General features: G+C 43.6%; 1 protein-coding gene across 2 annotated transcripts in view; it reads right to left on the minus strand.

Annotated features, from left to right (window-relative positions):
- Nucleotides 1-4,390: 4,390 nt before the first annotated feature.
- Nucleotides 4,391-14,109, minus strand: part of MIS18BP1 (MIS18 binding protein 1) — a 197,536-nt gene continuing 187,817 nt past the window's right edge. For both annotated transcript variants that reach the window (XM_069734982.1, XM_069734973.1), the window contains 3 exons: nt 9,547-9,634; nt 7,183-7,237; nt 4,391-4,805 (listed from right to left, as the gene is read on the minus strand). In XM_069734982.1, coding sequence (XP_069591083.1) covers nt 4,696-4,805; nt 7,183-7,237; nt 9,547-9,634 — 253 coding nt within the window. In that variant the 3' untranslated portion in view covers nt 4,391-4,695. The remainder of the gene's footprint in view (nt 4,806-7,182; nt 7,238-9,546; nt 9,635-14,109) is intronic.

Raw genomic sequence — 14,109 nt, forward strand, 5'->3', positions numbered from 1 at the left:
AAAGTATCAAGGGGGTCTCTTAGGCTAGGTTCACATTTGCGTTCAGGAGGGCTGCGGACTTGCTCCCTGAAGCTCCTCCTACTCTGCATGCGTCCTGCTTTCCTATCTTTACCATTGGGTACGCAGGGAATGCGTTGCATGCAGATGCGGCGACCACACGAAAACGCATCATTTTGTGTTTCCGTGAGGTCGCCGCACATGTCAAATCACCGCATGCGAACACATCCGCTTACAACGCATGTCCCTGCGTACCCATTGTTAAAGATAGGTACGCAGGATGCATGCAGAGTAGGCAGAGCTTCAGGGAGGAAGTACACAGCCATCCGCAACCCTCCTAAGCGCAAATGTGAAACCACTTCCTCCTCAAAGGAAAGAGATGGCCTTTTTGAGGCTTTGGAAATAGCTAAATCCAATTTTGGTGCTTTATTTCAGGACGTCGTTGCCTCTGTATCTAAGGGGTATTTCCCTTTAAAGGAGGATGGCAGGGGGCCCCTTTTCTCTGGCCTATCACATTCTTTATTAATGAGATCAAGCACTTTTTCATCAATAGGGAAGGATCTATGTTTCTTCCAGTCCAAAGTCCCAAACATTACATCCTGGACTGATCTTTTGGTCGACCATACCATTTTGAACTTCACAGTTTTAACTAAATTGTCTATTTCCTCGAGTGGGAAACAATAACCCACTCCTGAGTCACTTTCTGATGAGGATGACCCTGAAGAATCCTCTAAAACCCCTTTGTCTGAGTCTATAGCCGATGACATGGGAGGTCTTTTAGCCCTGTCTCTGCGGGGTGCGTCCTCTGAGTGGGACAGGGATCTTAGCAAATTCTATACCTCCGTCCTGATGAGAGTTTTTAAACTGGAGGAGAAATCTGGGGTCTCACTTGCTCGTGTCATTGATACATGATTGGCACAATTTTTTGGGCCATACACTAGATAATCCCTGACCGCACAGAGCACAAGCCCTGTGCTTTTTTTTTTCTTTGCATTTTCTAGGGGGTTCCTAGCCAGAGAAGCAAGAGGACAGAAAGGGAGATAGAGCTTTTCATTATTAAAATGACATTCTTGTAGCTCACTCACCACTCAGGGGAATTGAAGGGTACCAAAACAGGAGGCATAATGTCATCCGAAAGGTCTCCTAGAGACTGCGGAATCCATTCTGTTAGAGCTGTGCCAACTTGTCCTGGAGTCCTTGGACCTGCGTACCACACTTGAGTGTCCAGTAATTCTATCCTGATGTAGTTGCTCCTGGGGACGCTTCTGATGTCGGGGTCGCTGTGGCTGCTCTGGCTCCAAGTGCTGCTGTTGCTGCCGATGTGGAGAGGGCTGCTGTGCATCCATGCCTGCACTAGAGCCCCTGCCTGACAGGCGATCCACCATTACGTTTTATACTCCAGGGGATCTGCCAGCCGGCGTGCTCCTGCAGCTTCCGATACAAGCACCGGAAGTACTCTGGGTGAAAGGTCATTCATTTACATTCAGAAAGGCAAAAGACACTCCTTCCCTTCCAAGCCCTCCCATGCGCACAAACAGTATTTTTTTCCCTCATATTGGGTATCGATGTACTCTGGAGAAATTTCACAACAAATGATATGGTGCAATTTCTCCTGTGTGGGGAAAATGTGGTTTTGTTTTTTTTTTAATTTTAACAGCTCAACATTATGAACTTTTGTGAAGCACATGAGGGTTCAATGTGATCACCGTGCATCTAAATCAGTTCCCTGAGGGGTCTAGTTTCCAAAACGGTGTCACTTGTGGAAGATTTTCACTGTTTAACACATCAGAGGCTCTCCAAACACGACATGGCATCCCCACCAATTGTTCCAGCAAAGCATTAAGCTACTTACTGGTAGCGGCATTTTTCGGAGGCCCATGACAGCACACGAGAGAGGGGATCCGCCCTTAAGGAACAGGAAACCTACAGATACAAAAGGGCGGCACCTCTCCCCATGCATCAGTTGTATTTCAGAGCCTGAGAGGATTACCGCGGTTAGTGGTACACAAATATACATTATATACATTTTGAAACAAAATAACCCATTATTGTAACAAGACACCATACGTGAGATTTACATATTACGCTATATACATATCAGGGAGTGCTACCCCCACGTGAATAGGGAGGGAACTAAGGGTGCTGTCATGGGCCTCCGAAACATGCCGCTACCAGTAAGTAGCTTAATGCTTTATTCGGACTCCCATGACAGCACACGAGAGATTTACAGAGATGTAAGCTACCTTAGGGAGGGACTATAGTTTGTAGCACCCTTAACCCGAAGGAGAGATCAGAGGAGGACCCCAAATCCAACCGATAGTGTTTAAAGAAAGTGGAAGGGGATGACCATGTGGCCGCCTTACATATCTGCTCCACTGACACTCCAGATCTTTCCGCCCAGGATGACACCATGGCCCGGGTGGAATGTGCCTTTAGATTCTGCGGAGCTGGCCCCCCACCTGCTGTATAAGCTAGAGAGATAGTTTCCCAAATCCATTTAGCCAGTAAATATTTTGATACTCTAAACCCTTTCCTTGGACCTTGGAAGAAAGATGGGGCACTGCTTTTTTCCTTCCAATTATTAGTAGCTGAAATATACTGAAGAAGAGATCTCCTGACGTCTAACGTATGAAGCTCCTGCTCTTTAGGATTAGAAGGATTAGGAATAAAGGACGGCAAAACTATCTCCTGTGATCTATGGAAACGTGACGCCACCTTTGGTAGATATGCTGGGTCTGGTCTAAGGACTACTCTGTCTGACAAGATTACAGTGTATGGAGGAGCTCTGGAAAGCGCCTGAATATCCCCTATCCTGCGAGCTGAGGTTATGGCAATCAGGAAGGCTGTCTTAAGTGTCAACATTTTGATTGAGGCCTCCTGCAGAGGTTCAAAGGGGGGTTTAGTTAGAGAGGACAGAACTAAATTTAAATCCCATGGAACTGTTCTGTCTTTATGCACTGGTGTAGATCTACTAACTGCCTTCATAAACCTCGCTATCCAGTAGTTATTAGCTATATTACAGGAAAACAGGGCACCTAAAGCTGAGACCTGTACTCTAAGGGTACTAGGAGAGCGTTTTAACTCGAACCCCTTCTGTAGGAACTCTAGGATTTGTTGTATTGGCACCCCGTCTTGGAGAAAGTTCTTGACTTGTTCAAAGTTTAATATCCAAGTCCTAGAGTAGATTCTCGTAGTTATTTGCTTTCTACTCTTTAGGAGTGTCTCTACTAAGTTTGGAGAGAAGCCTTTCTGCTATAGGCATCCGGTCCCTTCAGGAACAGGAAACCAACTGATGCATGGGGAGAGGTGCCGCCCTTTTGTATCTGTAGGTTTCCTGTTCCTTAAGGGCGGATCCCCTCTCTCGTGTGCTGTCATGGGAGTCCGAATAAATTTTGCATTCAAAAAGTCAAATGGCTCTCCTTCCCTTCTGAGCTCTATCGTGCGCCCAAACATTGGTTTTCTCCCTCATAGGGTATTGGCATGCTCAGGAGAAATTACATAAATTTTGGTGTCCATTTTTTCCTGTTACAGTTATCAAAATAAATAAATTGGATCTGAAATACATTTTTTGTGAAACTAAGTTAAATGTTCATTTTTTTCCACATTCCAAAAATTCCTGTGAAGCAACAGAAGAGTTAATAAACTTCTTGAATGTGGTTTTGAGCACCTTGAGGTGTGCAGTTTTTAGAATGGTGTCACCTTTGGGTATTTTCTGTCACATAAACCCCTCAAAAATACTTCAAATGTGAGGTGGTCCCTAAAAAAAAGGTTTTGTAAATTTTGTTGGATAAATTAGAAATTGCTGGTCAGCTTTTAACCCTTATAACTTCCTAACAAAAAAATGTTCCTTCCAAAATTGTGCTGATGTAAAGTAGATATGTGGGAAATGTAACTTATTAAGCATTTTCTGTGACATTTCAAAGTTGTAAAATTGTGAAATTTTCAAAATTTTCGCTAAATATCCATTTCTTTCTCTCAAATAAATGCAAGTAAAATTTCTTTGATATTACCACTATCATGAAGTACAATATCTAACGAAAAAGCAATCTCAGAATCACCGGGATCCGTTTAAGTGTACCAGGGTTATAACCTTATAAAGTGACAGTGGTCAGAATTGTAAAAATTGGACTGGTCATTAACGTGCAAACCAATTTCGGGGGTAAACGGCTTAAGTGCACCTCTTCTATTTGTCCCCCACATATTTTAATTGACAGGGCAGATATAAGTGGAAAGGTTGTACATAAACGTTTAGCCACACCAAGGGTGCGCAGAGTGCCTGTGCTTGGTTTGAACAGTCATTGCGTGCTGATAGATTTCATTAAAAAAATATTTTTCCGCCCTTTAGGATTTTGGCCTTGTGCTGCAGCAACTCTTGCAAATAATGACGCTTCCCTTCACGTAACATTCAGTTTTATTGGCATGAAATGTGACACTGATGTAGTATTTCCATGTATATAACGACTGTACGCAGCAGAGTGGAAACAGGAGGAAACTTTATACATGTAAATTCCGTAAACAAAAGTTAAAATAATCCTGACTTAACAAATGCCAGCAACAATTATTAATAGGAGGGGAAGATCTATATACAGGGCGCTATTTATAAGGCACAGCCATCATATATTTTATGAAACTGTACAAAGTTACAGAACGCCAAATGTACAATTTTTTTTTTGCCTATATCTGTATGGTACACAGCAGTTACTGGCTGGAGGAGTCCGAGAAATAATAATCTTTTTCTTGCTCATCATCAGAGGTGGCTGCATCCTTTACCTTAAATAGTTTCCCAATGACTGAGGTGTCTGTAGACCCTAAAAATTACAAACACAAATTAATAAAGGTTGTGGACCCCTTTAGTTTTATTAAAATACAAGTATTTTTGAGTAAAATCCTTAGGCAACAAGGTTTTTTTTTTTTTTTTAAACATTTGTCTTTTGCAGCCTACATTTACCACTGTACATCGCAGACTGTAGAATATCAGTCAGTTCTTCTGACAGCAGACTCCAACCCTCTTCTTCTGAACTATCTTCTAAAATAATTTATAACCAGATGAAAGTTAATGTGATCAGGAAAAAAAAAAGAACTTAGTGACTGATTCATTGTTAGTCTATGTAAGGTAATCCATACAGGCTACAGAAGACAAATGGTCCAAAAGTTTTAATGAAACTGCATTGTCAAAATGCTCTTTTATCCCTATCCGACAACGGGCATAATAGTACGCCGATGTTGGACACCCTCCCTTTGATGTGGGTCCCGGCGTTGAGCCCACATCTTTCCCGCCACATGTCAGCTGTTTTGTCCGGAACAGCCACGGGTGGAATCGTGATCCACCCTCGGCTATTAACCCGTTAAATGCCGCTGTCAAACTCTGACAGAGGCATTTATCATGCGCTTCCGGCAATCGTGCTGGAAATCTACCCATTGGCGACCCGCATCACGTGACTGCGGGTCACCGATGGGTTGGCATGGCAACCAGAGGTCTCCTGGAAACCTCTATGGTTGTCACTGCCAGATTGCTATGAGTGCTGCCCGGTGGCCATCGCTCATAGCAAGTGAGGTAATCTGCTACATACAGGTGATCTGATCATTGCCTGTATGTAGCCAATCCCATCGGGTTATGGCAGCTTCTAGTCTATCGGAAAGTAGAACAATATTTTGTTGTTGTTTTTTTTTTTTTTTTTTTTTTTAACAAAGTTTGGATGTCGTTCAAAAGTACAACTCGTCCTGCAAAAAACAAGCCCTCACATGGCCATATTGATGAAAAAATAAAAAAAGTTATGGCTCTGGGAAGAAGGAAGAAGGGGGAACAAAAAACGAAAGAGCAAAAGCGAAAATATCTCTGGTCATAAAGGGGTTAACATACACATCTCACACCTTCCTTATTGAAAAAAAGTATGGAATGGACAAGGCAACTGTTAGGTGGATTCATAACTGGCTTAGTGATTGGACCCAAAGAGTGGTCGTAAATGGCTGCACATCCAGCTGGAAGAATGTCTCAAGTGGGGTACCACAGGGCTCTGTCCTGGGCCCTGTATTGTTCAACATCTTTATCAATGATTTAGATCAGTATTTCCCAAACTCCAGTCCTTACGGACCCCAACAGATCATGTTTTCAGGATTTCCATAATGCTGCACAAGTGAGAGAACTCCTGATACTTCCATCACCTGTGCAATACTAAGGAAATCCTGAAAACATCACCTGTTGGGGTCCGTGAGGACTGGAGTTTGGGAAACACTGATTTAGATAAAGCAATTGAGGGTACACTGATTAAATTTGCTGATAACACAAAGCTAGGAGGGATAGCTAATACTAGAGGAAAGAGAGGATTCAATAAGATAAATAAACTGGAGCAGGGGGAAGCAACAAACAGAATGATTTTTAACAGGGAAAAATGCAAAGTATTACATCTGGGCAATAAAAATGAAAAAAGCATATACAGAATGGGAGGAATAGGGCTAAGCAACAGCACATGTGAAAAAGACTTGGGTTTACTAATAGATCATAAACTGAACATGAGTCAACAGTGTGATGCAGCAGCAAAAAAGGCAAATACAATTCTGGGTTGTATTAACAGAAGCATACAGTCAAGATCACGTGAAGTCATTATTGCCCTCTACTCCTGTTTCGTCAGACCTCATCTGGAATACTGTGTCCAGTTTTGGGCACCACATTTAAAAAAAAGATATCCACAAACTGGAGCAAGTTCAGAGAAGAGCGACCAGAATGGTGACCGGTCTGCAAACCATGTCCTATTTAGAACGGTTACAGGATTTTGGAATGTTTAGCTTGCAAAAAAGACGACCGAGAGGAGACTTAATAGCTGTCTACAAATATCTCAGGGGCTGTCACATTGTGGGAGGATCATCGTTATTCTCATTTGCACAAGGAAAGACTAGAAGCAATGGGATGAAACTGAATGGGAGGAGACACAGATATTAGAAAAAACTTTTTGACAGGGTGATCAATGAGTGGAACAGTCTGCCAACGAGAGGTGGTGAATTCTCCTTCCATGGAAGTCTTCAAACAGAGGCTGGACAGACATCTGTCTGGGATGATTTAGTAAATCCTGCTTTGAGCAGGGGGTTGGACCAGATGACCCAGGAGGTCCCTTCCAACTCTACTATTCTAGGATTCTAATCTACATTCATTTAGTTTGTGCTTATTGCACACCAAGATCAGATTCTTACCTTTCTTTAAGAAGGGGGTTCTTCGAGAGGTGGGTGTTGTATGGGCAAGGGGGCCCTAAGGAGACAAATATTTTTATTTTTTTACAAATAAATAAAACATCCATAAGTTTGATGGCCAAATCCTTCCTCGTCAGGCGTTGGTAAGCAGCCATGTTTAGTTAGGTCGCTGCATTGTAGGTGGCTGTGGAGTAGACACTGAAGGCAAAAATCTTCATTACCACAAGTGAAGAAGCAGATTTTAGCTGGGATGACCACAGGAATGGTGGACTGAGCCCTTGTGCTTGGTTTGTACAGTCATTTTGTGCTGACAGACTCCAATATAACGGGTAGTCCAGGATTTTTTAAAGTAGGGTCAAGAGTCAGGTGCGTGCACGAATATCTACAACTCTCCAGCAATGACACAGTACGTCTAAGTAGCCGCTACAGTTGTAGCCAAAAGTATTGACACCCCTGCAATTCTGTCAGATAATACTCAGTTTCTTCCTGAAAATGATTGCCATCACAAATTCTTTGGTATTATTTATCTTCATTTAATTTGTCTTAAATGAAAAAACACAAAAGAGAATGAAGCAAAAAGCAAAACATTGATCATTTCACACAAAACTCCAAAAATGGGCCAAACAAAAGTATTGGCACCCTCAGCCTAATACTTGGTTGCACAACCTTTAGTCAAAATAACTGCGACCAACCGCTTCCGGTAACCATCAATGAGTTTGTTACAATGCTCTGCTGGAATTTTAGACCATTCTTCTTTGGCAAACTGCTCCAGGTCCCTGATATTTGAAGGGTGCCTTCTCCAAACTGCCATTTTTAGATCACTCCACAGGTGTTCTATGGGATTCATGTCAGGACTCATTACTGCACCCCTTAAAAGTCTCCAGTGCATTCTCTCAAACCATTTTCTAGTGCTTTTTGAAGTGTGTTTTGGGTCATTGTCCTGATGGAAGACCCATGACCTCTGAGGGAGACCCAGCTTTCTCACACTGGGCCCTACATTATGCTGCAAAATTTGTTGGTAGTCTTCAGACTTCATAATGCCATGCACACGGTCAAGCAGTCCAGTGCCAGAGGCAGCAAAGCAACCCCAAAACATCAGGGAACCTCCGCCATGTTTGACTGTAGGGACCGTGTTCTTTTCTTTGAATGCCTCTTTTTTTCTCCTGTAAACTCTATGTTGATGCCTTTGCCCAAAAAGCTCTACTTTTGTCTCATCTGATCAGAGAACATTTTTCTAAAATGTTTTAGGCTTTTTCAGGTAAGTTTTGGCAAACTCCAGCCTGGCTTTTTTATTTCTCAGGGTAAGAAGTGGGGTCTTCCTGGGTCTCCTACCATACAGTCCCTTTTCATTCAGATGCCGACGGATAGTATGGGTTGACACTGTTGTACCCTCGGACTGCAGGGCAGCTTGAACTTGTTTGGATGTTAGTTGAGGTTCTTTATCCAACATCCGCACAATCTTGCGTTGAAATCTCTTGTCAATTTTTATTTTCCGTTCACATCTAGCCACTGTGCCATGGGCTTTAAACTTCTTGATGACACTGCGCACGGTAGACACAGGAACATTCAGGTCTTTGGAGATGGACTTGTAGCCTTGAGATTGCTCATGCTTCCTCACAATTTGGTTTCTCAAGTCCTCAGACAGCTCTTTGGTCTTCTTTCTTTTCTCCATGCTCAGTGTGGTACACACAAGGACACAGGTTGAGTCAACTTTAATCCATGTCAACTGGCTGCAAGTGTGATTTAGTTATTGCCAACACCTGTTAGGTGCCACAGGTAAGTTACAGGTGCTGTTAATTACACAAATTAGAGAAGCATCATATGATTTTTTCGAACAGTGCCAATACTTTTGAATGTTTGGTGTAGAATTATATCCAAATTGGCTCTAGGACAATTCTTTTTGTGTTTTTTTCATTTAAGACAAATTAAATGAAGATAATAAAAACAAAGAATTTGTGTTTGCAATCATTTTCAGGAAGAAACTGAGTATTATCTGACAGAATTGCAGAGGTGTCAATACTTTTGGCCACAACTGTATACACACTAGTTCTATGCCACACACACAGACCATCACCCCTGAGGCCAATGATTGTCTGTAGCAGTCATGTAGATTTCCAGTATGTTCTCATAAAAGATGGACATCACCAAAGTTAAGAATTTAACATTACCCTTTTTTAGCCCATTTTTACAAGGACAGACACTTTTGATTAGGCATGGACTATTACAAAAACAAAATAAATGTATCCTGCCCATGTCACGCTGGGTGGATTGACAGTCACCTGAACACTGAAGCCACTCACAGGTTGCAGTGGTCCTGTGACATCCAGACAGTGCACTAAGTTTTTGCAGATGGTGCTGAGCACTTACCGATTTTTTGAGACGATACCCCCAGTCCAAGAACTTGTCTCGTCTTAGGTCCTTCTGGATCCTGTACACTAACCGGTCATTTTCAGATCTGTGGAAATGACATAATGGACGTCAGATGAAGTTAATTATTGGTCACGAATTCAGAGCTGAAACCCAGAGAACTGAACAGCGACTCCATTAATATCATGGGACTGGAGCATTCTTTTATGTAAGCGTCTACCGTATTCATTAGAGGGGCTCTTCCCACCCTCCTCACGATCGTTGGTGCTGTGTCTTCATCAGCCAGCATAGTAGACACAACAGGAGGAGAGATAACGGTTATAAGACCCCGTCCGTAAAAAGAGAACATGGATCGAGTCACTGGTAACTTACTCTACAGCCTATGTTTATCACAGTGAGTAGCAAATGGTCTGACATGGCTGACCAACTAATTCCGCTATGCACTATGATACACAGAGGCTGTATAAATGTCTACACAGTGCAATTCTTTTTAATGAAACTATTATTCAAATTATCTTTAACCCCTTCACGACATACATTTACATCATGTGCCTGCATCTGATGTATGCTCACACGCCGAGCCTGCATCTTTCCCGACAGATCATTTAATCAGCCACAATGTGCCTTTGACACCTGCAGGGGTAGCGATGCTCCACCTGTGAATGTTAACCCGTTAAATCTCGCTTTCAATCTCTGACAGCCTGATTTAATATGCGCCAGAAGGGAGTCATTCCATGCTCCCAGTGTTGCAGCCATAGCTGATGGATTGTCATAACAGCCGGATGTCTGCTGATGACCCCGGTACCCATCATTACAATCCTCCTGTGAACTCGCAGATCAGTATTCCTGCTATACACAGCAGTGCTGACAGCCCTGATCTGTACAGCACAAGCGATTGGACGATTGCAGCTTTAAAGGGACACTGTCACCTGAATTTGGAGGGAACAATCTTCAGCCATGGAGGCAGGGTTTTCGGGTGTTTGATTCACCCTCTCCTTACCCGCTGGCTGCATGCTGGCTGCAATATTGGATTGAAGTTCATTCTCTGTCCTCCGTAGTACACGCCTGCGCAAGGCAAGATTACCTTGTGCAGGCGTGTACTACGGAGGACAGAGAATGAACTTCAATCCAATATTGCAGCCAGCATGCAGCCAGCGGGTAAGGAAAAGGTGAATCAAACACCTGAAAACCCCGCCTCCATGGCTAAAGACTGTTCCCTCCAAATTCAGGTGACAGTGTCCCTTTAAGTCTTCAAAAGGGACTATTAAATACAGTAAAAAAAAAAAAGTTTTTAAAAATATGAAGAAGAAAAAATGACAACCTAAAATCACCCCCATTGAAAATAATTAATCCCTTCACAACATGTGCCGTACTAGTACTGCTCTGCGGGAACTGCATTTGTGACCACAGCAGTACTAGTATGGCGGTCGCTATTTCCGGTCACCTCGCGGTGACCGGGTTATGATGGCTGCTAACACAGAGGGGCTAGAGACACACTCTGCACACCGAATCTCAGACAAAGTTTCATTGGTGGCCAGTGTGATCTCCCGTGATCTCCTGCTCCAGCATCCTGCTATGCTATGTGCTGAGTTCTACCTGCTGTGTGACTTATCAGTGATTACAGTAGCAGCAGCACCTCCCCCATCCCTGTTCCAGTAAACCCTCCCAATTGAATTTTAGTGCACTTTTTTGCGTTTTTTTTTTTTTCGTGTGCGTGGTGTCCTGCGCAGAGCATTCATGCTCCTCCGCTGTCTGCAGCTCTCTGCTCAGTATCGCTGCTGATCAGAGACTGCGCCACAGGACTTTTTCTTTTTATAGTTAGCGCAGTAAAAAAATAATAATAGCTAGTACAGCAGTTTTAGAGATAGCGTAGCTGACAATCGATCTTTTTTAGAGAAAATAAAATCATACAAAGTAGTTTTATATTATAGGTTGCGTGTTCGTATAGCCGGCGTCAGTGTGGTGACGTCCTATCTTGTTTTAAATTTAAAAAAAACAAAACAGTGTAGTGAACGTTTCTTCTATATTTTTCCGCTCTACTTTTTTTTCAGTTTTTTTTTTTTTTAAATAATAAATAGTACCCTACACACAAACCCCACACATTACAGGTTTTAAAGGTACCACTTACACACACACATCCCCGGGGTTCAAAAAATTTTTTTTTAAAATGGCCCATTCAACAAGACACTGTTCACCAGAGGAGGCATACGCTTTCCTTGCCTTCGACACGGATTCAGACAGTGAGGAAGATCCCGCGTTCCTCTATTCCTCCTCCTCATCTAGTGAGGAAGGAACCCCAGCAAGGTGCCCTAGGATACTGGCAACTCCTGCAGCAATCGATTACATATGGGTTGCACCCCCCGAAAATTATGACCCAGTCATTCTGGATTTCATCAGCAGCTCAGGAATCCAGTTTGACACCACTGGCCTCACTGAAGTTGACTTCTTCAAATTCTTTTTAGTGAGGAACTAATGTTATGGTGGCCCATACAAAACTTTATGCCCAACAATTTTTCACCCAAAATCCCACGTCATCATACGCCAGATGGACCCCCGTAAATGCAGCAGAGATGATAACATTTTGGGGAACAGTGCTGCATATGGGCATAATAATAAGCAAGCAGTGAATAGCCAGGCCTTTCCCCGGGAAGGAACAACCACGGGGATGAGGGGCAAAAACCCCGAAACAGCTGTCTGTGAATGGATACCATGCTTGGCATAGGTGGCTTTCCTTCATAGGATGCTGCCCTTCCCGTGGTTGTTCCTTCCCGGGGAAAGGCCTGGCTATTCACTGCTTGCGTCGAGAAACACGTGATGGTGTCTCCGCAGCTTCTTTACATGCATCTGCATATTTCCCATAAGGGATGGGGGCAGTGTTCTGGAATCACTGCATTGAGAAACACGTGATGGTGTCTCCGCAGTGTTGGATGTTTTGGTCTCCCCGAGGCCTATCATCTGTGCCTTTATAGCCTTTTTACTAGGCACTGCTCCTAATAGGCCAGATTCCTACTCCACACTGATGAGGTGCAAAAACCCCGAAACAGCTGTCTGTGGATGGATACCATGCTTGGCATAGGTGGCTTTCCTTCATAGGATGCTGCCCTTCCCGTGGTTGTTCCTTCCCGGGGAAAGGCCTGGCTATTCACTGCTTGCGTCGAGAAACACGTGATGGTGTCTCCGCAGCTTCTTTACATGCATCTGCATATTTCCCATAAGGGATGGGGGCAGTGTTCTGGAATCATTGCATTGAGAAACACGTGATGGTGTCTCCGCAGTGTTGGATGTTTTGGTCTCCCCGAGGCCTATCATCTGTGCCTTTATAGCCTTTTTACTAGGCACTGCTCCTAATAGGCCAGATTCCTACTCCACACTGATGAGGGGCAAAAACCCCGAAACAGCTGTCTGAGGATGGATACCATGCTTGGCATAGGTGGCTTTCCTTCATAGGATGCTGCCCTTCCCGTGGTTGTTCCTTCCCGGGGAAAGGCCTGGCTATTCACTGCTTGCGTCGAGAAACACGTGATGGTGTCTCCGCAGCTTCTTTACATGCATCTGCATATTTCCCATAAGGGATGGGGGCAGTGTTCTGGAGTCACTGCGTTGAGAAACACGTGATGGTGTCTCCGCAGTGTTGGATGTTTTGGTCTCCCCGAGGCCTATCATCTGTGCCTTTATAGTACCTCAGAGTACAGCCACAGATTTAGGGTCTACGAGGGTAAGGACACCCAGATTAACCCCCCCTGTCCTGGGGTGAGTGAGAAAATTGTGTGTGGGAATTGCTGCACCCACTGCTGGATAAGGGTTATCCCCTCTACATTGATAACTTTTACACCACCGTCCCACTCTTCAAGGCCCTCTCTGCCACATCTACTGTTGCAGGTGGCACCGTGCGAAAAAAAAAAAAAAAAATCAGTGAGTCCTCCCTAAGCCGCCAATTGATGAGAAAAGGCGAAAGCAGAGCATAAAGCAAGGACAACACCCGTAGCACCACAACACAAGTCCCAAAGCCAGACTGTATCTTGGATTACAATCGGTATAGCGAGGGTGTAGATCTCTCAGATCAGGTCCTGCAACCTTACAGTGCTATGCGAAAAGCCGAAGTATGGGACAAAAAATTGGCCGTGCACATTGTACCGATGGCACAATGCTTTTGTGCTGTTCCGATCTGCAGGCAATACAGGAACCTTCCTTCAGTTTCAGGAGGTAGTCATCAAGGCCCTAATGTTTGGCAATCAGGAAGGTGAGGGTCCCAGTACTTCTGAAACTGATAGTGCCCGCATTGTCCCAGGTCAACATTTCCCAGGAGAGGTTCCTCAAACAGCAAGGAAAGGATGATCACAAAAACAGTGCAGAGAATGCTTCAAGAGGGGATTCCGAAAGGAGACAAATTAAACCTGCCCTGAGAAACTTGGCCTTTGCATTAAGGATTGTTTAAAAGCTTACCACACGTCCACAAATTAATAAAATTAGTTTATACCCTATTGACACAACATACTTTTAGAATCTGATGTACCCCACACATCTTACACATAACACCATAAATTCATACTCCAGTAAAACCAA

Source organism: Ranitomeya imitator, chromosome 1, assembly GCF_032444005.1.
Source record: "Ranitomeya imitator isolate aRanImi1 chromosome 1, aRanImi1.pri, whole genome shotgun sequence".
Taxonomy (NCBI): domain Eukaryota; kingdom Metazoa; phylum Chordata; class Amphibia; order Anura; family Dendrobatidae; genus Ranitomeya; species Ranitomeya imitator.